This window comes from Oncorhynchus gorbuscha, linkage group LG01 (genome assembly GCF_021184085.1).
Source record: "Oncorhynchus gorbuscha isolate QuinsamMale2020 ecotype Even-year linkage group LG01, OgorEven_v1.0, whole genome shotgun sequence".
Lineage (NCBI taxonomy): Eukaryota > Metazoa > Chordata > Actinopteri > Salmoniformes > Salmonidae > Oncorhynchus > Oncorhynchus gorbuscha.
In genome coordinates this window covers 107,833,330-107,856,189 of record NC_060173.1, presented here as the reverse complement: position 1 = coordinate 107,856,189, position 22,860 = coordinate 107,833,330, and the positions used below count along the sequence as shown (strand labels likewise).

The window sequence follows — 22,860 nt, the reverse complement described above, 5'->3', positions numbered from 1 at the left end:
GACATCATTGATGTATACAGAGAAGAGAGTCGGCCCGAGAATTGAACCCTGTGGCACCCCCATAAAGACTGCCAGAGGTCCGGACAACAGGCCCTCCCATTTTACACACTGAACTCTATCAGAGAGTTCAGTGTGTATGCACACATGACTGTAAGTCGCTTTGGATAAAAGCGTCTGCTAAATGGCATATACATATATATATATATATAGAGAAGTAGTTGGTGAACCAGACGAGACAATCATTTGAGAAACCATAGCTGTTGAGTCTGCCAATAAGAATGTGGTGATTGACAGTCATTGAGTTACATCCTGAATTCAAAATGGATTACATGTTTTTTCTAACGCATCTACGCACAATACCCCATATTGACAAAGTCAAAACATGTGTTTAGAATTTTTTGCAAATATATTGAAAATGAAATATAGAAATATCTTATTTAAGTATTCACACCCCTGAGTCAATACTTTGTAGAAGCACCTTTTGGCTGTGATTTTGGGTGTCTCCAAGAGTTTTCCACACTTGGATTGTACAATATTTCCCCATTATTATTATTTTTTATTCTTCAAGTTCTATCAAGTTGACTGTTGATCATTGCTAGACAGCCATTTTCTTGTCTTGCCATAGATTTTCAAGACGATTTAAGTTAGAACTGTAACTAGGCCACTCAGGAACATTCAATGTTGTCTTGTTAAGCAATTCCAATGTAGATTTGGCCTGTTTTACGTTGTCCTGCTGAAAGGTGAATTTGTATCCGAGTGTCTGTTCGAAAGCAGACTGAACCAGGTTTGTCTGTAGGATTTTGCCTGTGCTTATAGCGACCTGTATTCCATTTATTTAAAATAAACTCCCTTGCCAATGTCAAGCATACCCAATACATGATGCCACCTCCCCCATGCTTGAAAATATGAATAGTGTTACTCATTGATGTGATGTGTTGGATTTTCCCAAAAACCTAACTTTTTTTTATTCAGGACAAAAAGTTCATTTCTTTGCCAAATTTTTTGCAGTATTCCTTAAATTCCTTGTTGCAAACAAGATGCATGTTTTTTAAATTCTGTACAGGCTTCCTTCTTTTCACTCTGTCAATTAGGTTAATATTGTGGAGTAACTCTAATGTTGTTGATCCATCCTCAGGTTTTTCCCATCACAGCCATTAAACTCTGTAACTGTTTAAAGTCACCATTGGCCTGTATCTTTGTAGTGACGGGGGGTGTAAATAATAGTTTCACCATGCTCAAAATATTCAATGTCTACTTTTATTTTTTACCCATCTATCAATAGGTGCCCTTCTTTGCAAGGCATTGAAAACATCCCTGGTCTTTGTGCTTGAATCTGTGCGTCAAATTCCCTACTCAATTGAGGAACCTTACAGATCATTGGATGTGTGCGGTACAGAGATGTGGTAGTCATGTTAACCACTATTATTGAACACGGATTGAGTCCAAGCAACTTTTTTGCAATTTGTTAAGCACATTTTTACACCAGAATTTATTTAGGTCTGTCATAACAAAGGGATTATTGCATCAAGACATTTCAGCATTACATTTTTTTTATTAATTTCTAACATTTTCTAGAAACAACATTTTACATTATGGCGTATTGTGTGTAGATCAGTGACACAAAATCTCAATTTAATAAATTTTAACTTCAAGTTGTAACACAACAAAATGTGGAAAAAGTTAAGGGGTGTGAACACTTTCTGAAAGCGCTGTCTTCTCACCATCTTTCCTCTGATTAGCTTTCTACTCTACAGAACAAGATAAGATAATAAACTGCTAATTTTCCCCAAAATCAAAATCATTTGAGATGCTGTCAAATCCTTCTTTTCACACGCATGGCTGTTTATAGCTGAGGACATTTTGGGGGGAGAAAAATAGATTAGTGTAATGACCTAATAAATAAACAAAATTAGATATTTGACATGGCAAAGTATCATAACTACTCAACACTGCACCTGCTACACACTGGGGCTTCCGAGTGGCGCAGGGGTCTAAGGCACTGCATCTCAGTGCTAGACGTGCCACTACAGACACCCTGGTTCGATTCCAGGCTATTTCACAGCCGGCTCTGATTGGGAGTCCCATAGGGTGGTGCACATTTGGCCCAGCATCGTTATGGTTTGGCCGTTGTCAGCTGTAAATAGGAATTTGTTCTTAACCTACTTGCCTAAATAAATAAAATGTTGTAACGGCAGATTTCCTCCTCTTCGTCTGAAGAGGAGGTGTAGCAGAGATCGGACCAAAATGCAGCGTGGTAAGTGTCAATATCGTTTATTATAAAACATACACTGAACACTAAGAACTACAAAACAATAAACCATGACCGAAAACCAAACCAAATCATTCCCGTGTGGTGACAGACACGGAAACAAACACCCACAAACCAACATTGAAACCCAGGCTACCTAAATATTGTTCTCAATCAAGGACAACGATAAACAGCTGCCTCTGATTGAGAACCATATCAGGCCAAACATAGAAATGGAAAAACATAGAAAAACACACATAGACTGCCCACCCCAAGTCACACCCTGACCATACTAAATAAAGACAAAACAAATCAAATCAAATCGAATTGATTTATATAGCCCTTCGTACATCAGCTGATATCTCAAAGTGCTGTACAGAAACCCAGCCTAAAACCCCAAACAAATCAAATCAAATCAAATCAAATCAAATTTTATTTGTCACATACACATGGTTAGCAGATGTTAATGCGAGTGTAGCGAAATGCTTGTGCTTCTAGTTCCGACAATGCAGTGATAACCAACAAGTAATCTAACTAACAATTCCAAAACTACTGTCTTATACACAGTGTAAGGGGATAAGGAACATGTACATAAGGATATATGAATGAGTGATGGTACAGAGCAGCATACAGTAGATGGTATCGAGTACAGTATATACATATGAGATGAGTGTGTAGACAAAGTAAACAAAGTGGCATAGTTAAAGTGGCTAGTGATACATGTGTTACATAAGGATGCAGTCGATGTTGTAGAGTACAGTATATACATATGCATATGAGATGAATAATGTAGGGTAAGTAACATTATATAAGGTAGCATTGTTTAAAGTGGCTAGTGATATATTTACATCATTTCCATCAATTCCCATTATTAAAATGGCTGGAGTTGGGTCAGTGTCAATGACAGTGTGTTGGCAGCAGCCACTCAATGTTAGTGGTGGCTATTTAACAGTCTGATGGCCTTGAGATAGAAGCTGTTTTTCAGTCTCTCGGTCCCAGCTTTGATGCACCTGTACTGACCTCGCCTTCTGGATGATAGCGGGGTGAACAGGCAGTGGTTCGGGTGGTTGATGTCCTTGATGATCTTTATGGCCTTCCTGTAACAACGGGTGGTGTAGGTGTCCTGGAGGGCAGGTAGTTTGCCCCCGGTGATGCGTTGTGCAGTCCTCACTACCCTCTGGAGAGCCTTACGGTTGAGGGCGGAGCAGTTGCCGTACCAGGCGGTGATACAGCCCGCCAGGAATTGTGCATCTGTAGAAGTTTGTGAGTGCTTTTGGTGACAAGCCGAATTTTTCAGCCTCCTGAGGTTGAATAGGCGCTGCTGCGCCTTCTTCAACGCTGTCAGTGTGAGTGGACCAATTCAGTTTGTCTGTGATGTGTATGCCGAGGAACTTAAAACTAGCTACCCTCTCCACTACTGTTCCATCGATGTGGATAGGGGTGTTCCCTCTGCTGTTTCCTGAAGTCCACAATCATCTCCTTAGTTTTGTTGACGTTGAGTGTGAGGTTATTTTCCTGACACCACACTCCAAGGGCCCTCACCTCCTCCCTGTAGGCCGTCTCGTCGTTGTTGGTAATCAAGCCTACCACTGTTGTGTCGTCCGCAAACTTGATGATTGAGTTGGAGGCGTGCGTGGCCACGCAGTCGTGGGTGAACAGGGAGTACAGGAGAGGGCTCAGAACGCACCCTTGTGGGGCCCCCGTGTTGAGGATCAGCGGGGAGGAGATGTTGTTGCCTACCCTCACCACCTGGGGGCGGCCCGTCAGGAAGTCCAGTACCCAGTTGCACAGGGCGGGGTCGAGACCCAGGGTCTCGAGCTTGATGACGAGCTTGGAGGGTACTATGGTGTTGAATGCCGAGCTGTAGTCGATGAACAGCATTCTCACATAGGTATTCCTCTTGTCCAAACAGCAAGCAATGCAGGTGTAGAAGCACGGTGGCTAGGAAAAACTCCCTAGAAAGGCCAAAACCTAGGAAGAAACCTAGAGAGGAACCAGGCTATGTAGGGTGGCCAGTCCTCTTCTGGCTGTGCCGGGTGGAGATTGTAACAAAGGAAATAAATGTCAGAACGTGACAAAGGTAAATAAGATTTTTTTCTTAACTGAATTGCCTAGTTAAATAAAGGTTAAATAAATAAATACATTTAAAAAACACTCTGAGAAAAGGACTTTCTGTAGAGGGGTGTGTCTTTAATGTGCCCAAGATTAGACTATTCTCAATTGATACCTTGAAATATCTTATTCAAAATATGTTAGGTGTCATCTGTGACATCCTTGGCCTGCAAGACATTGTTGCGTGCATCCACCGTTTATTACTCTTCCAACTGTTAATCCATGTCTAGCTCTGTTACTCTTTTCTCCCTGCGCTAAGACTGAGCTTGATCAGAATGAAAACTGTATGAGGGCTGATGATGCATCTGGCCTGGTCCCTGGTAGACTGTCCTTGGAACTCGTGAGGAGATGTTTGACTTTGGGGGATAAAAGATGTAGGTTGCGTCCCAACTGGCACCCAATTCCATATGCAGTGCACTACTTTTGACTAAAGACGTACAGGCCCTGGTCAAAAGTAGTGCACTACATAGGAAAAAGGATGCCATTTCGGACACAGTTGTAATGTAATACTCTGTTGTTTCTGGTCTGGTGGATGTCTAGTGGCTTTCCTCTGTGTTTTCCAATAGGGCTGGAGACACCCATGGGTCACTGTTCCATGGCATGTAGTTGGGATAGGCAGTCAGGAAGCCTTGATCAGACACCCAAAGGGATTGTCTGCATTGTGCAAAATGAAGCATGATTTTATATAGACTCAAACAGGTACTTTAACTAAGAATCGGGTTACATGTGGGCTCTCTTTTCCTCTGCAGGTGTCATCGTGTTGTTGTCCAATCGGAGACCTGCATGTGTGAAGCCGCGGCCAGCAATGGAACCCTGGCCTGCAGTGGCCTGGGTCCTACTGCTGATGGTCCTCGCTGATTGGCTGAAAATGACACAATCAAAGGACTTCACAGAACAGGATATCATCTACCTCCATCCCTCAAGTAATAGTTTTTATTATTATATTTTTGGGGACCACTTTTGGCTCGGGAGCCTACTTTCAGGACTATTTGCTAAAAAAGTAAACAAAAGTACTGGAGAATCTATTTAAGGGTTATGAAAAAGTGGGTCAGAGGCTATGCTATGTATGAATAGCAGTTTGGGGTATCCAGTGAACCCAGCCTAACCAGACAGATCCACAGCTGGCACAGCAACGGTCTGCTGCCGCCCCACCCCTCTGCACCCCGCCACACCCTTCTCCACCCCCCCACCCCTTTGCACCACCAGGCACGTCTCGTTGATCTGAGGTGTAGGGTCACGTGACTCCGTGCATAGCTACTGGGCAGTCAGACGCCCCATGTTGTCAGTGCTTTCTGCCCTCTTTAGTCTCATCCACCCATTAGCAACATTTTACACACTGTATATTGGCATCTATATGTTATTGATGGCTATTTAATATTTCCATGTCATCCAAAAAGGTATACTTTTGTCTCATCTGTCTATAGAACGTTCTTCCAAGAGTCTTGATGATCATCCAGGTGCTTTTTGGCAAACTTGAGTTAACTTTTTGGATGAGGTGGGTTCCATTATGTCTGCCGAAAACCAAACACTGCATTCCACAGTAAGAACCTCATACCAACGCTGAAGCATGGTGGTGGTGGTGATGGTTTGGGGATGCTTTGCTGCCTCAGGACCTGGACAACTTGCCTTAATAGAAGGAACCATGAATTCTGCTCTGTATCAGAGAATTCTACAGGAGAATGTCAGGCCATCTGTCTGAGCTGAAGCTCAGCTGAGTCATGCAGCAAGACGATCCAAAACACACAATCAAGTCGACATGAAAATGGTCAACAAATTTGAAGTTTTGAAATGGTCTTGTCAAAGTCCAGACCTAATCCCAATTGAGATGTTGTGGCAGGGCTTAAAACAAGCAGTTCATGTTTGAAAACCCACAAATGTCGCTGAGTTAAACCAGTTCTGCATGGAAGAGTTGGCCCGAAATTTCTCCACAGCAATGTGAGAGATTGATCAACAACTACAGGAAGCATTTGGTTGCAGTCATTGTAGCTAAAGGTGGTACAACCAGTTACTTAGTGTAAGGGGGTCATTACTTTTTCACACAGGGGAATTGGGTGTTGCATAACATTGTTTATTGAATAAATAAAATAAGTATATATATATATATATTTGTTTGTTATTTGTAAACTCAGGTTCCATTTATTTAATATTAGGTTTTGCTTGAAGATCATTCAGTATAAAAAAATATGCAAAAGTGGAGAAAATCTGAAAGGGGACACATGTTTTTTTTTACAGCACTGTGGCTTTGTCTCTTATTGTGTATGATATTACTGACTTCCATTATCAACAAATCAAAGACAATTCTAACAGCAAATAACTGTCATGTGGATTAGAATTCTAGTGGCATGAACCAGCAATGTGATGATGATCAACAAGACTCAGCTGAGGGTAACTGATTGATTATTGTCCTTTGGCTGTCCTTATGACCCGAACAGAATGTTCCAGCGTGGCCAGAATGTGGACGCTCACTAATTGGTCCTCAGTGTCAATTAGATCATGTTCCCAAGCCACAACTTTCTCTCTCTCTCTCTCTCTCTCTCTCTCTCTCTCTCTCTCTCTCTCTCTCTCTCTCTCTCTCTCTCTCTCTCTCTCTCTCTCTCTCTCATGCTTTCTCTCTCTCTCTCTCTCTCTCTCTCTCTCTCTCTCTCTCTCTCTCTCTCTCTCTCTCTCTCTCTCTCTCTCTCTCTCTCTCTCTCTCTCTCTCTCTCACGCTTTCTCTCTCTCTCTCTGTCAATCTGTCACTCTCCCTCTCACTCTCTCTTTCTCCCCTGGCCCTCCCCTCATCCCAGTCAGTGTACAACAACAGACGGGGTCACTATACTGTAGGCCTCTGAGAAGGACATATGCCAGGTATAAGCCGCTAGATTATGGTCTGAAACAACCCTAACTCTCCCCAGGCCGCGGTCATGTTAGAGGTCAGCCCTCCCACGTCTCAGAAACAGGCCCCTGCATAGCCAGAAAGCAAACTCTTAAGATCTGTGTCTCTTTCATCACAGAGAGACAGAACTCCCGGGATCAGGTTTCCGGGATACTGGAGATATCTGTGTCGGCTCGAGGCCACCCCTCTAGCCCCACTGGGGATTTGGTGTGTGTGTGTACGCAAGTTAGTTGGCTTGTGTGGGTAGCTGTGTGTGTGCGTGAGTGTATACATGAGTCAGTGAACAACAGATTGTGTAGTTGTGTAGGCCTGTGAGAAGGACATATGCCAGGTATAAGTGTAGATTATGGTGTGTGTGTGTGTGTAACTCTCCCCAGGTGTGTGGTCATGTGTGTGTGTGTGTCAGTGTGTGTGTGTGTCTGAGAAACAGGGCTGCATAGGGAGTGATATGGTAACGAGACAGATTTCCTGGGGAGATGAAGGAGTAGTCTAGCTAGATAGCCATGGCAAGGCAGTATCATGGTCTAGCTAGCCATGGCAAGGCAGTATCATGGTCTAGCTAGCCATGGCAAGGCAGTATCATGGTCTACCTAGCCATGGCAAAGGCAGTATCATGGTCTAGCTAGCCATGGGAAGGAGATATCATGGTCTAGCTAGCTAGTGGTGTGCGTGAGTGTATCATGGTCTAGCTAGCCATGGAAGGCATTATCATGGTGTAGCTAGTGTTGTGCAGTATCGTGGTCTAGCTAGCCATGGTGTGCGGTGTCATGGTCTAGCTAGCTAGCCATGGTGTGTGCGGTGTCATGGTGTAGCTAGCTAGCCATGGTGTGCAGTATCATGGTCTAGCTAGCCATGGCAAGGAGGGTATCATGGGGAGCTAGATATGGCAAGACGGACAGATTTCTAGGGAGATGAAGGAGCAGTATCATGGTCTAGCTAGCCATTACAAAGATATCATGGTCTAGCTAGCCATGGCAAGGCAGTATCATGGTCTAGCTAGCCATGGCAAGGCAGTATCATGATTTAGCTAGACATGGCAAGGCAGTATCATGGTCTAGCTAGCCATGGGAAGGAGATATCATGGTCTAGCTAGCTAGCCACGGTAAGGCAGTATCATGGTCTAGCTAGCCATGGGAAGGCATTATCATGGTCTAGCTAGCCATGACAAGGCAGTATCGTGGTCTAGCTAGCCATGGCAAGGCGGTGTCATGGTCTAGCTAGCTAGCCATGGCAAGGCGGTGTCATGGTCTAGCTAGCTAGCCATGGCAAGGCAGTATCATGGTCTAGCTAGCCATGGCAAGGCGGTATCATGGTCTAGCTAGCCATGGCAAGACGGTATCAAGGTCTAGCTAGCTAGCCATGGCAAGGCAGTATCATGGTCTAGCTAGCCATTACAAAGATATACCATGGTCTAGCTAGCCACGGCAAGGCGGTATCATGGTCTAGCTAGACATGGCAAGGCGGTATCATGATTTAGCTAGACATGGCAAGGCGGTATCATGGTCTAGCTAGACATGGCATGGTGGTATCGTGGTCTAGCTAGACATGGCAAGGCAGTATCATGGTCTAGCTAGACATGGCAAGGCGGTATCATGATTTAGCTAACCATGGCAAGGCGGTATCATGGTCTAGCTAGACATGGCAAGGCGGTATCATGATTTAGCTAACCATGGCAAGGCGGTATCATGGTCTAGCTAGACATGGCAAGGCAGTATCATGGTCTAGCTAGACATGGCAAGACGGTATCATGGTCTAGCTAGACATGGCAAGGCGGTATCATGGTCTAGCTAGACATGGCATGGTGGTATCGTGGTCTAGCTAGACATGGCAAGGCGGTATCGTGGTCTAGCTAGACATGGCATGGTGGTATCGTGGTCTAGCTAGACATGGCAAGGCGGTATCGTGGTCTAGCTAGACATGGCATGGTGGTATCGTGGTCTAGCTAGACATGGCAAGGCGGTATCGTGGTCTAGCTAGACATGGCATGGTGGTATCATGGTCTAACTAGACATAACATGGCAGTATCTAAATGATGTTTGCCTGCTTTGCAGACCTTCAGCTGTCACTAGGGAAGGGTGTGGACCTGGCCAATTAGATTAATGTAATGGTGCGAAATTGGAAAGACTAACAGCTTCCTCGTCTGTTTGCTCACAACATATGGCCTCCATGGACATTTTCCAACCTCTGGGGACCAATAATTGAGAAGGGAAGGGAGCAACTGGGCTACATGCTCTTAGTCTTAGTGTTTTACTCGATTAGCAGAGTGCATGATGGGTTAAACTGTACTTGACACTATAGGTCTATATGAGAACAATTGTGGGAGAGAGATAAATGGCTTGGCTGATGATAACAGCTATAAAGAGAGATAGATTAAACTACAGTATATGTTTGGAAGGACTGAGTTCCCCCAGACAATGGTTTCTCAGAGTCCATATTAGAAGTGTGACTATATTAAACCAATCCAAAATAAGGCCTTCGATGCATTCCAAACCTTTTTATCCATCTTAATTATCCAGATGTTTCATATTTTTCTAGCCAGATTTCCTAAACGGATGTTATTAACACAGTTTATGGTATGAACTTGCAAATCTTATTCAATATTTCAGAACCTCTGTATACACTGAGTGTACAAAACATTAGGAACATCTTCCTACTATTGAGTGGCAGCCCCTTTTGCTCTTAGAACAGCCTCAATTCGTCAGGGCATGGACTCTACAAGATGTCAAGTGTTCCACTGGGATGCTGGCCCATGTTGACTCCAATGCTTACCACAGTTGTGTCAAATTGGCTGGATGTCCTTTGGGTGGTGGAGCATTCTTGATGCACACAGAAAACTGTTGAGCATGAAAAACCCAGCAACATTGCAGTTCTCGACACACTCAAACCGGTGCGCCTGACCCTTACTACCAAAGGCACTTAAATATTTTGTCTTGCCCATTCACCCTCTGAATGGCACAACCCATGTCTCAATTGTCTCAAAGCTTAAAAATCATTATTTAAACGGTCTCCTCCCCTTCATCTACACTGATTGAGGTGGATTTAACAAGTGACATTAATAAGGGATCACCTGGATTCACCTGGTCAGTCGATCACGTTCCTAATGTTTTGTATACTCAGTGTATAACTTATTACATGTTTCAGAACCTCTGTATATAGCTTATTCATGTCTGTTAAGGTGATTCGTTATGGCTGTCCCAGTGCCCTGTGCATGACCCCTTCTAAGTGTGTGTATGTTTCCGCAGCTACTCCATTCCCAGGCGGGTTCAAGTGCTTCACCTGTGAAGAAGCACCTGACAACTATGAGTGTAATCGCTGGGCGCCAGACCTGTACTGCCCACAAGGTGAGTCAGACCACTAGGACAAACCATTGTTCTTCTCAGCACTGTTGATGAATACATTAGGACTTTAAGCTCAGGAAGTAATACTCGATGTGTAAATCAGGCCAGATTTACAGCACTCTCTTAAGGACTAATAAGTTACTGTGGCCAAGCCCTAGACAAGACACATTCTTTGTATGAATAACAGCTTCATAGATTGTTGGATAGAGAGATGCTGTGCTTGACCTAAACTGCCTGGAATGCACTGTGTAACATGGTATGATTGGCATTTCCTCCAGGTTTTAGTGGGTGTGATACTAAGTGACCAAGGTGACCTACAGTCATGTGTCACTTTGGAGTATATCATATACCGTATGGCAGAGGTGTCAATTCAGATACCGTATGGCAGAGGTGTCAATTCAGATACTGTATGGCAGGGGTGTCAATTCAGATACTGTATGGCAGGGGTGTCAATTCAGATACCGTATGGCAGAGGTGTCAATTCAGATACTGTATGGCAGAGGTGTCAATTCAGATACCGTATGGCAGAGGTGTCAATTCAGATACTGTATGGCAGAGGTGTCAATTCAGATACCGTATGGCAGGGGTGTCAATTCAGATACCGTATGGCAGAGGTGTCAAATCAGATACTGTATGGCAGAGGTGTCAATTCAGATACTGTATGGCAGAGGTGTCAATTCAGATACTGTATGGCAGAGGTGTCAATTCAGATACTGTATGGCAGAGGTGTCAATTCAGATACTGTATGGCAGAGGTGTCAATTCAGATACCGCATGGCAGAGGTGTCAATTCAGATACTGTATGGCAGAGGTGTCAATTCAGATACTGTATGGCAGAGGTGTCAATTCAGATACTGTATGGCAGAGGTGTCAATTCAGATACCGTATGGCAGAGGTGTCAATTCAGATACTGTATGGCAGAGGTGTCAATTCAGATACTGTATGGCAGAGGTGTCAATTCAGATACTGTATGGCAGAGGTGTCAATTCAGATACCGTATGGCAGAGGTGTCAATTCAGATACTGTATGGCAGAGGTGTCAATTCAGATACCGTATGGCAGGGGTGTCAATTCAGATACCGTATGGCAGAGGTGTCAATTCAGATATCGTTTGGCAGATGCGTTAGATGGAGTTAGTCTGTGGTCTTATTTACTATCTTTATTATTCTCAACAGAGGCTAGATACTGTTACACGCAGCACAAGATGGACATGGAGGGGGACAGTGTCTCTGTGACAAAGCGTTGTGTGGCTTTGGGAGACTGCCTCTCCACTGGATGCTCTGAAGAAGACAATGAAGGAACCAGGGTAAGGAGTGGGGAGTGTTCAATAAGGGCAGGGGTGTCAAAGTCAAATGGACGGAGGGCCAAATAAAAAATTTAGCTACAAGCCGAGGGCCGGACTGTTCGAATGTTCATTGAAAATTTTTTAAATGACGCATATAGTCTAGTGAACCTAATTGAACCTACTGAAAACCTAACAAATATATTCCAATATGATCAGATAAATAAAGCAATATTTTCTTATGGCTCTGTCAGTAATCTTTAATTTTCAACAGACACAAAAGACAAATTTCCTTTATATAAAAATCCCCATAACATGAACATTAAATGAAAGAAACCGGTATTCAGTAGCCTATATTTTCTATTTTAGCAAAAGTGGGCTAAATTTACTTCAAAGAAAAAAACAATAATAGCAATTTTCTATCATCCACTCAACTGAAATATTTTTAAAATATAATTGGATTGAAATACAATAAAATAAAGTGCAAAAATCTATTAATCAAAAACAACACTTTGTTTAAGGAGAAGTAACATGCAGTGAAAACAAATATTAAACTTTAACTTTTAAACTTGAACTGAGTAAAAACTCTAAATATGTGATTGCACAGTAATGTTCACTTGTTTGAGGTTGAGGGTGATACTTGGTGGTGTCCCATCTTTTCCACAAGTTCATCAATGTTCGGGGTAAGGCTCTGAGCTGAGGAAATCCTCAGAATTGAGTGGAGGTGTTCAGCAGTAAGTCGACTTCTGTGTGATGTTTTGTTCAAGTTCATCAAAGAAAACAGTTGTTCACACAGGTATGTGCTGCCAAACATAGACAACGTTTGAGCAGCCTGGATGCGCAGCTGGGGCATTGTGTCGGGGAGGAAACGGGCGAACTCCGCAGCACCCACTGCCGCATATTTTGCCCTCAGTGCATCATTGCATTGGAGGTCAATCAACTCCATTTGGAGGTTTGGTGGTGAGCTTTCCACGTCAACAGCAAATGGGTTACCGAGCAGTTCCAACCTGCTTTTTGTGCTTCAAAGTCAGCAAATCGGCGTCGAAAGTCAGCGGCAAGCATACCTATTTTATCAGCCAACTGTGCGCTCGGGAACGCACTGGTAGAGAGCTTCTCTTTCATGGTCTGGCAGCTGGGAAAGTGGCTCAAATTTTCTTTCCGCATCTGCGTCTCCCACAGAGTCAGTTTGGTTTTAAATGCCTTCACTGTACTGTACATATCAGAGATGACACGATCCCGACCCTGCAGCTGCAAGTTCATTGCATTCAGATGACTCGTAATGTCACACAGAAAAGCCATTTCACACAGAAACATTTCGTCTCGGAGTTGTGTTGTGTCTTTCCCTTTGCTGTCCAAGAACAGACAAATCTCCTCACGAAGCTCGAAACATCTTTGAAGCACCTTTCCCTGGCTTAGCCATCGCACCTCTGTGTGATAAGGCAAATCACCATGCTCCGTTTCTAACTCCGTCAGAAATGCCTTGAACTGGCGGTGATTCAAACCTTTGGCTCTGATAAAGTTAACTGTGCGCGTGATGATGCTCATTACATGCTCCATTTTCAAGGCTTTACCGCACAACGCTTCCTGGTGTATGATACAATGATAAGCTGTCAGCTCACCTGTCGCGTTTTCCTCTTGCATCTTTTCCCGTATCTTAGCCACCAGTCCGCTCCTGTGTCCACACATCGCAGGTGCTCCGTCGGTTGTCAAACCCACGAGTTTTTCCCAAGGCAGCTCCATCTCATTTACACATCTTGACACCTCTTCATACAAATCATGCCCCGTAGTTGTGCCATGCATAGGACGTAAAGCCAAAAACTCCTCTGTCACGCTTAGGCTGGAGTCCACTCCGCGGATGAAAATTGACAACTGGGCAATGTCAGAAATGTCGGTGCTCTCATCCACAGCCAAGGAATATGCAATGAAATCTTTTCCCTTTTTCACAAGCTGCTCTTTTAGATTGATGGACAACTGGTCTACTCTCTCGGCAATGGTGTTTCTGCTCAGACTCACATTTAAAAAGAGTTGCCTTTTTTCTGGGCAAACTTCGTCACAAACTTTAATCATGCAGTTTTTGATGAAATCCCCTCCGTAAATGGCCGGGCTGATTTAGCGATCTCTTCTGCCAAAATAAAACTGGCCTTGACAGCAGCCTGGCCTTGTGATTTGGCTTTTTTGAACAGAGCCTGTCGAGATTTGAGGCCTCGTTTTAATTCCTCTGCCTTTTGTAGCCTTTGTTCCATGTCCATATTCTTGTTTTTGTCCGCGTGTTTCGTTTCATAATGTCGTCTCAGATTATACTCTTTCAGTACCGCCACACTTTCTCCACACAGAAGACACACAGGTTTTCCAGCTACCTCCGTGAACAAATACTCCGACTCCCACCTTGTTTGAAACCCCGGTTCTCAGTGTCCACCTTCCGTTTTGCCATTTTTGATGGGTATCTGAAAGTTAATTTTACTGTGATGCTGACAACTGCTGTGCCAATAAATATTGAAATGAAGCAGCCTACTGCTCGGTGCGTCACCGTTGCATTGTGGGAAATGTAGTATTGGTGCGTGTAAAAGATCTGCGGGCTGCCGGCTTGCTGCGGTCTGCGGGCCGGTTCTAATAATAAATCAAGATCATCCCAGGGGCCGTAAAAAACCTTCTCGCGGGCCGGATGTGGCCCGCGGGCCTTGACTCTGACATATGTGAATAAGGGGAATAGTGTTGGGAGGTTAGATTCAAGATGGGAAGAGGGGAATAGTTTGGCCTGGTGTTGGGAGGATAGGGGTTTCTCTGGTGTAATTATTCTGGTTGACCTTGGGCATGCCATTTTCTTACTTGGAAAATAAGAAAAAAATCTTATTAAGCAAACCAGACAGGCACCATTTAAAAAAACTTTTTTTTATTGATAAACTGGAGGCACACTCAGACATTATTTACAAATGAAGAATGCGCGCTTAGTGAGTATGCCAGATCAGAGACAGTAGGGATGACCAGGGATGTTCTCTTGATACATGTATGAATTGGACCATTTTCCTGTCCTGCAAAGTATTACAAATGTAAAGAGTACTTTTTTTGTGTCAAGGAAAATGTATAGAGTAAAAATTACATTATTTTCTTTATGAATATAGTAAAGTAAAAGTAAAAGTTGTCAAAAATATAAATAGTAAAGTCAAGTACAGATTCCCCCAAAACTACTTAAGTAGTACTTCAAATAATATTTACTTAATATTGGCCGGGGGGTCAATAACCAGGGTCAGACTAGGTGAAAATGTCCCTTTATGTTACAGCCCTGTCCATGTCACCACCACTTAACGGTGCTTTTGAGTTCATCTGGAGATCCTCCACAGTGCTCACTCCAGTACACTGCCATTCTAATCCCTGGTGAAAGGTGTGTCCTCACAACCTCGGAAGTCTGCATGATTCCCATGGAGAGAGAGAGAAGGGAGACAGAGAGGAGAGAGAGAGGGGAGAGAGAGAGCAGAGAGAGAGAGGGGGGAGAGAGAGAGAGGGGGGAGAGAGAGAGAGGAGAGAGAGAGAGCAGAGAGAGAGAGAGAGGGGAGGAGTGCAGAGAGAGAGGGGGAGAGAGAGAGAGGGGAGACAGAGAGGAGAGAGAGAGCAGAGAGAGAGAGAGAGAGAGAGAGAGAGCAGAGAGAGAGGGAGGGAGAGAGAGAGAGAGAGAGAGCAGAGAGAGAGGGGGGAGTGCAGAGAGAGAGAGGGGAGAGAGAGAGGGGGAGAGAGAGAAAGAGGGAGAGAGAGCGCAGAGAGAGAGAGAGGGAGAGCAGAGAGAGAGAGCGCAGAGAGAGAGAGAGCGCGCAGAGCGAGAGAGAGGGAGCGTAGAGAGAGAGAGAGAGAGAGGGAGGGAGAGCAGAGAGAGAGAGAGAGTGCAGAGCGAGAGAGAGGGAGCGTAGAGAGAGAAGGAGAGAGAGAGTGAGAGGGAGAGCAGAGAGAGAGAGTGTGCAGAGAGAGAGAGGGAGAGCAGAGAGAGAGAGAGAGTGCAGAGCGAGAGAGGGGGAGTGTAGAGAGAGAGAAGGAGAGAGAGAGTGAGAGGGAGAGTAGAGAGAGAGAAAGTGCAGAGCGAGAGAGGGGGAGTGTAGAGAGAGAGAAGGAGAGAGAGAGTGAGAGAGAGAGCAGAGAGAGAATCCTGCAACAGGAAAAGATAGAGCTTGACCCTTATATAAAAGCTGGACATTAACTTTATGAAAGGATGTGTGAAACATTTCAAAAGGAGCATTCCCTTTAGAAGTAAACGCCATATTCAATACTGTAGACTATATGTCTATCAAAGGCTATACTAAAGGCCCAATGTCTGTTAGTAAAAATGGAAACCTGAAATTGATTCCACTGGAGGGAGGGAGGGAGGGAGAGGGAGAGGGAGAGGGAGAGAGAGGGAGAGAGGAGAGAGAGAGAGAGAGAGAGAGAGAGAGAGAGAGAGAGAGAGAGAGAGAGAGAGAGAGAGAGAGAGAGAGAGAGAGAGAGAGAGAGATGTATCTAATGGTGAAACTGTTCTCCTTAGGTTTGCACAGCATGCTGTGAGGGGAACATCTGTAACCTTCCGCTCCCCTGGAACGTGACGGAGGCTGTGTTCGCCACCACCTCACCCCTCAGCGGCACCACAGGGCTCTCACAGTGCTACACACTAACATCCAGCCTGCTCTACTTCACACTGCTCATCTCCACCTATGTCTGACCAGTGGAGAGAAACACACACATATATATATAGCATTTTATTTAACAGTTGAAGGTCTGATACGATTAGATGGACCCAATATACACCCGATGGAGAAAGGACTCACTGCAGGTTTTGGACAATTTATTTCCCTTTTAATTCAATAGGAAACCAGTTTTGATTATCTTTCATCGTTATGCAGGGCCTCAATAAAACAAGCACTTAGAGCTCGACACTGCTTCTGAAATAGGCAATATGGCTGTCAATCGTGAAGGATCAAACATACTACATATCACAGTATGACATACTAGTCTTCTGCACAGGGACAGAAGGAGGTGAAACGGTGGCGTGTTTGGACTCGTCAGTAGGCTATAGGTCATTGTAAAAGCTGCAATATTTCCCAGTGATGAGGAAGAATAACAGACAGACAGCAGCTTCTGTGAGGATTAGTCTGCTTGAACCTTTTATGTGTTTTTATGTTTTCACATTTGTGAGTCAGTTCCCCATGTTGTATGTTTGACACATTATGTACATATACATAGTATTTATTTTTTTAAGGAACATGGTTGTTAGACAGTGAATATGTATGTGTGAAATGTTAGCATTTAGGTCAAGTGGAACAGATAACATAGGCACTGCTCATGTTTTTATGTGTAGTATGTGGAGAGTCTTTTTAACAACGGAATGAGAGCCTGGTGCCCATCAAACAAACGTAGAACGCTTTGCATGAGGTGGTGTTTCTGTTGTGGAAAAACTATTTCCTCAAACCTTAAAAAGGATTCAAGTTAATTACAGGTCTATTTTGGCTTAACATTTTCCGATGATGAAAAACAAATCAGACTTTCCGTACAGTACAGTAAGCTACCCCCATAGCTAAGCACAGCACTTGGGCTAGGCTTCGGGAGCTGTACTGTAATTCTAACACTTAACTGCAGTTTTAGTGAGAGGAAACAATGCATGACACCATTATTTACTGATACTACATTACATTTGCTCTTAACCAGCGCTCCTTACAGTAGGAAGTGCATATATTTTCATACTTGTCCCCTGTGGGAATCAAACCCACAACCTTGGCGTTGCTCAACCAACTGAGCCACACAGGATGCTCTTCAGTCTTTTACTCACCCCTGTTTTAATGTTTTCCGTTCTCGTGACACATACCTCTGGTGTTTATACGGTGTTTCGTGACATGTTTGTCATCCATCAGTCTTTGTTGGCCGGCGTGGCTGCCTGGCTGGGCGAGAAAAATGCAGAGTAAGCAAATACAGTGTTATTGTTCTCCAGGTTTTTATGATTTGTTTAGGCTGACCGCCCGAGACATAGAGGAGACCCGTCATTTCAAATGGGATTTGAACCAAGGTGTGCAAGCCTCCATCTCTGCTGTCTGTTCAGTAGCACTTACAGGCAAATGCTAAGAGGAAAAGAGTGAAGCGTGATTTACAGATGGCAAACTTTTTTATCTACTGTAGTCTGCTCTGTTCACATTTGATAAATTACATTCAGTTTTTTTATGGCGGGCCTTGTGTTGTCCACTATCATAGCAAGATTTTATCCTGTATTCTGAGCTTATCCAGAAATGAGGATTGCACCCGATTTGCATTTGTCTGAGGATGGTTCTGGACCATCTGAAATAAACAGAAAAAGGGGGCAGCTTTAAATAAAGGTTCAAATCCAGGTCATGTGACGATTGCTCAAAACACAGGGTCCTATTTATTGTGGTAAACAAAGGAATTATTTGGGATTTTGGAAATGAGGCCCTTTATCTATTTCCCTAGAGTCAGATGAACTCATGGACACCATTTTATGTCTCCGTGTCAAGTACGAAGGACGTTAGAGGTAGTTTCACTGTTAGCATGCTAGCAGATACCTATAGACTTCCAGTCATTGTGCTAACGCTACTTCACATTGGCTCGCGAAATAACCTCTAAACTTCATACTGGACAAAGAGTCATAAAAATGGTATTCATGAGTTCATCTGACTCTGGGCAAGTAGATAAAGAGCCTCATTGCCAAAATCCTGAAGTATCCCTTTAAGGGCTAGAACATGTTGTTCCCCTTTAAATCAATCAGGCAATACTAGAGTTTATCTTTAAAATATTTCACAAGGTCTTTTGCATTGTGACCTGAGAGCCAATGTAACGGATGTGAAACGCTAGCTTAGTTAGCGGTGGTGCGCGCTAGATAGCGTTTCAATCGGTGACGCCACTTGCTCTGAGACCTTGAAGTAGTAGTTCCCCTTGCTCTGCAAGGGCCGCGGCTTTTGTGGAGCGATGGTAACGATGCTTCGTGGGTAACTGTTGTTGATGTGTGCAGAGGGTCCCTGGTTCGCGCCCGGGTATGGGTGAGGGGACGGTCTAAAGTTAAACTGTTACACCAACATATCTTGCCAGATGTTGCCTTAATCTGACTCTAGAGAAGCACCGTACAAGTGCGTTTGCATGAGTTTATCAACATTGATAATGTGGCTGTTGCATGTTATGTTGTGCCAATTGATATTATGTAAATATCATCTCTGTTTTTTTACATGCAATGTTTTTGTAAATAACTGTATATATAGACGTGAATGACTTTGTAACTTCATATTAAAGATGAAGACATGACCACTTAGTCAATGGCGTATGAGATAAGTGTTATTTGAGCAACAAAACAATACTACTGTAGTGCTGGATACCAATTCAACCAATGGTCTGACCAAACTAGGCCTGAATACCCATTCAGAGTCAGACAAGAGAATCAGCATTCAATCACTACGCTTCGTCCTCTCACTACAATAGGAATTAGTGGGAGATTCCTGTAGATGAGGATAATTTGATAGATGTCCCATTTTTGCCATGCATCTGCATTCCATTGCTATTCATATCCATCCCTTTTCCACAGATTGCAGAATTTCCATCAATTGCGGCCCAGGCCCCAGTCCCAGTCCCAGCCTCAGCCCCAGCCCCAGCCCCAGCCCCAGCCCCAGCCCCAGCCCCAGCCCCAGCCCCAGCCCCAGCCCCAGCCCCAGCCCCAGCCCCAGTCCCAGCCCCAGCCCCAGCCCCAGCCCCAGCCCCAGCCCCAGCCCCAGCCCCAGCCCCAGCCCCAGTCCCAGTCCCAGTCCCAGCCCCCAGTCCCAGCCCCAGCCCCAGTCCCAGCCCCCCCCCAGCCCCAGTCCCAGCCCCCAGCCCCAGCCCCAGCCCCAGCCCCAGCCGCCAGCACCAGCCCCAGCCCCAGCCCCAGCCCCAGCCCCAGCCCCAGTGTGGTGCCTATAAATCTGTTTGTTTTTCTACCCGTCCAACTTTCAGTGGTCATAAATATAAAAGTGACATCTGAGGATGACTCCTCGGAACCGAGCAGACCCATGTCATCAGTAGAATCGGCAGCACTTCCTGATAAGCCATGTCTGGAGTGTTGATCGGGCCCCTGTGTGCCTCTGACAGGCCCCCGATTCCCCGTTCTAATACTTAGGGGTGGCAAAGCAAACAAATAACCCTTCAGTCTGGACAGTGTTTATGTCCCCCTTGGTTGAGGAATGGTTGCTATGCTGATCCTCAGGGCAGGGTAGCCCTACTGGTAGTATGCTGTATACTGTACGCTGTATACTACCAGTAGGGCTACCTTGCCCTGAGGATCAGCATAGCGACCATTCCTCAACCTGGTGTATTGGACTACAAAGGGATAGAATGCAACAGTATAAGCAATAGGCGTTAGGTAAAAGTGCATCATTCAAGAGAAGGCATTCAAGAGTAAATATGACAAATTGACGGTTTAACATTGAAAATAAAATGAATTGTGGTGCTTTGTTCCAATTCAGATCCAAATTACTTGAGCAAACAGTCAAAACAAACAGTCAAAACAAACAGTCAAATACAATGCAACAGTCAAATCTGTTGGGACTGGGTGAAGTCCTCCATGGTGAGTTATGGTCTGGTCCAAGTGGCCTCAGACTTCTCCCATAGTGAGGCGTTGTTTGGGAACATGACCCCAGTTGGATAGATCTCCAGGGGAGTCGGGGGTTAATATCCTGGGGCCTTTGTCCTCTTCCTACCGCATATGGACTCCGCGGCGAAAATGAAGTCGACTTTGTAGAATATTCTAAAGGCTTTAGGTTTCACTCTGAGGTGGCGTCAGTGGTATCTGGGGTTCTTAGGTGATGTCCTAATCTGGAAACAGCCGTCGTATATGTATGGCAGCCAGTGGGAGAAAAATATCTTGTTCTCTTTTTTTGCCTTCTCCTCTTTCAGGGGCAGTGAAAACAGCAATAGCGTTCTCAGGCTTTAGACCCTGCAGTGTCATTTCCAATCCTTTTTTTTTCAAAGGGATTAACCTCTTTCTCTTTTGCCTCAGGATCTTTGTTCATTTAAAGGTGACCGGTGGAGTGGTTGTGTTGCCCAGAGATCTGCTCTCACAGCCTCTCACCGTAGGAAAAGAGAACCACAGAAACATCCGTTTAGAGGAGTCAACAAGAAACCACAGCTATACAGAAGCATGAGAGAGAGAGGGGGGCAGAGAGAGAGAGAGGGGAGAGCTGAGAGAGAGAGGGGGAGAGCAGAGAGAGAAAGAGAGGGGGAGAGCTGAGAGAGAGAGAGAGAGAGAGAGAGAGAGAGAGAGAGAGAGAGAGAGAGAGAGAGAGAGAGAGAGAGAGAGAGAGAAAGAGGGAGAGAAGAGAGAGAGAGCAGAGAGAGAGAGAGGGGGAGAGCAGAGAGAGAGAGCAGAGAGAGAGAGAGAGAGAGAGGGAGAGCAGAGAGAGAGAGAGAGAAAGAGGGAGAGAAGAGAGAGAGAGCAGAGAGAGAAGCCTGCAACAGGAAAAAGATAGAGCTTGACCCTTATATAAATGTTGTGATTGAGGGCTGTTTTAGGCCTGGTTGTTAAATGACATGTTTTTAGTGATTGTGATTGAGGGTTGTCGGATGCCTGGCTGGTGCAGGGTTTCAAGAATGACCCTCATTGTATGAGGGCACGGCTGCATATCCTGTTCAGCTTCTACCTGCTGAGATTTTAATTACCCTTAGAGGACTCTCAGGGAAGAGGGATCTGCAATGGAAACACATCAAGTCCTCTCTCACTGCAGGGGAAACACCCAACGACACAGCACAGTACAGGGCTCTCTGGATTCCTGTGCCATTTAGCAGACGCTGTGCATTGAAACAAGTGGTTGCCAGTGGCAATGGTATTCTTGTAATGGCAATAATGGTCACTTGACATAAAGTAGGCTACAGTACACATGGTTACCTGACATAGCTTGTCAGTGGAGTTAAACAAGGCTGTCCATTGTCTCCATATCTAAACTCAGCAACAAAAAAAAGAAACATCCCTTTTTCAGGACCCTGTCTTTCAAAGATCATTTGTAAAACTCCAACTTCACAGATCTTCATTGTAAAGGGATTGAACACTGTTTCCCATGCTTGTTCAATGAACCATAAACAATTCATGAACATGCACCTGTGGAACGGTCGTTAAGACACTAACAGCTTACAGACGGTAGGCAATTAAGGTCACAGTTACGAAAACTTAGGACACTAAAGAGGCCTTTTTACTGACTCTGTAAAACACTAAAAGAAAGATTCCCAGGGTCGCTGGTCATCTGCGTGAATGTGCCTTAGGCATGCTGCAAGGAGGCATGAGGACTGCAGATGTGGCCAGGGCAATAAATTGTAATGTCCATACTGTGAGACTCCTAAGACAGCGCTACAGGGAGACAGGATGGACAGTTGATCGTCCTCGCAGTGGCAGACCATGTGTAACAACACCTGCACAGGATCGGTACATCCGAACATCACACCTGCGGGACAGGTACAGGATGGCAACAACAACTGCCGAGTTACACCAGGAACGCACAATTCCTCCATCAATGCTCAGACTGTCCACAATAGGCGGGACTGGGGGCTTGTAGGCCTGTTGTAAGGCAGGTCCTCACCAGACATCACCGGCAATAACGTCGCCTGTGGGCACGAACCGACCGTCGCTGGACCAGACAGGACTGGCAAAAAGTGCTCTTCACTGACAAGACGCAATTATGTCTCTCCAAGGCTGATGGTCGGATTCGCGTTAATCGTTGAAGGAATGAGCGTTACACCGAGGCCTGTACTCTGGAGATGAATCGATTTTGGAGGTGGAAGGTCTGTCATGGTCTACGGCGGTGTGTCACAGCATATTCGGACTGAGCTTGTTGCCATTGTAGCCAATCTCAATGTTGTGTGTTACAGGGAAGACATTCTCCTCCCTCATGTGGTACCCTTCCTGCATGACCTTCCAGCATGACAATGCCACCAGCCATACTGCTCGTTGTGTGCGTGATTTCCTGCAAGACAGGAATATCAGTGTTCTGCCATAGCCAGCAAAGAGCCCGGATCTCAATCCCATTGAGCACGTCT

General features: G+C 44.8%; 1 protein-coding gene and 1 pseudogene across 1 annotated transcript in view; one reads left to right on the top strand and one right to left on the bottom strand.

The window, feature by feature from the left end:
* LOC124030243 (ly6/PLAUR domain-containing protein 6-like) overlaps positions 1-18,717 on the top strand; it is a 47,246-nt gene extending 28,529 nt beyond the window's left edge. The window contains exons 2-5 of the mRNA XM_046341689.1: positions 5,110-5,283; positions 10,478-10,576; positions 11,747-11,877; positions 16,358-18,717. Coding sequence (XP_046197645.1) covers positions 5,166-5,283; positions 10,478-10,576; positions 11,747-11,877; positions 16,358-16,531 — 522 coding nt within the window. The 5' untranslated portion in view covers positions 5,110-5,165 and the 3' untranslated portion in view covers positions 16,532-18,717. The remainder of the gene's footprint in view (positions 1-5,109; positions 5,284-10,477; positions 10,577-11,746; positions 11,878-16,357) is intronic.
* Positions 12,467-14,284, bottom strand: LOC124030130 (annotated as a pseudogene).
* Positions 18,718-22,860: the final 4,143 nt, after the last annotated feature.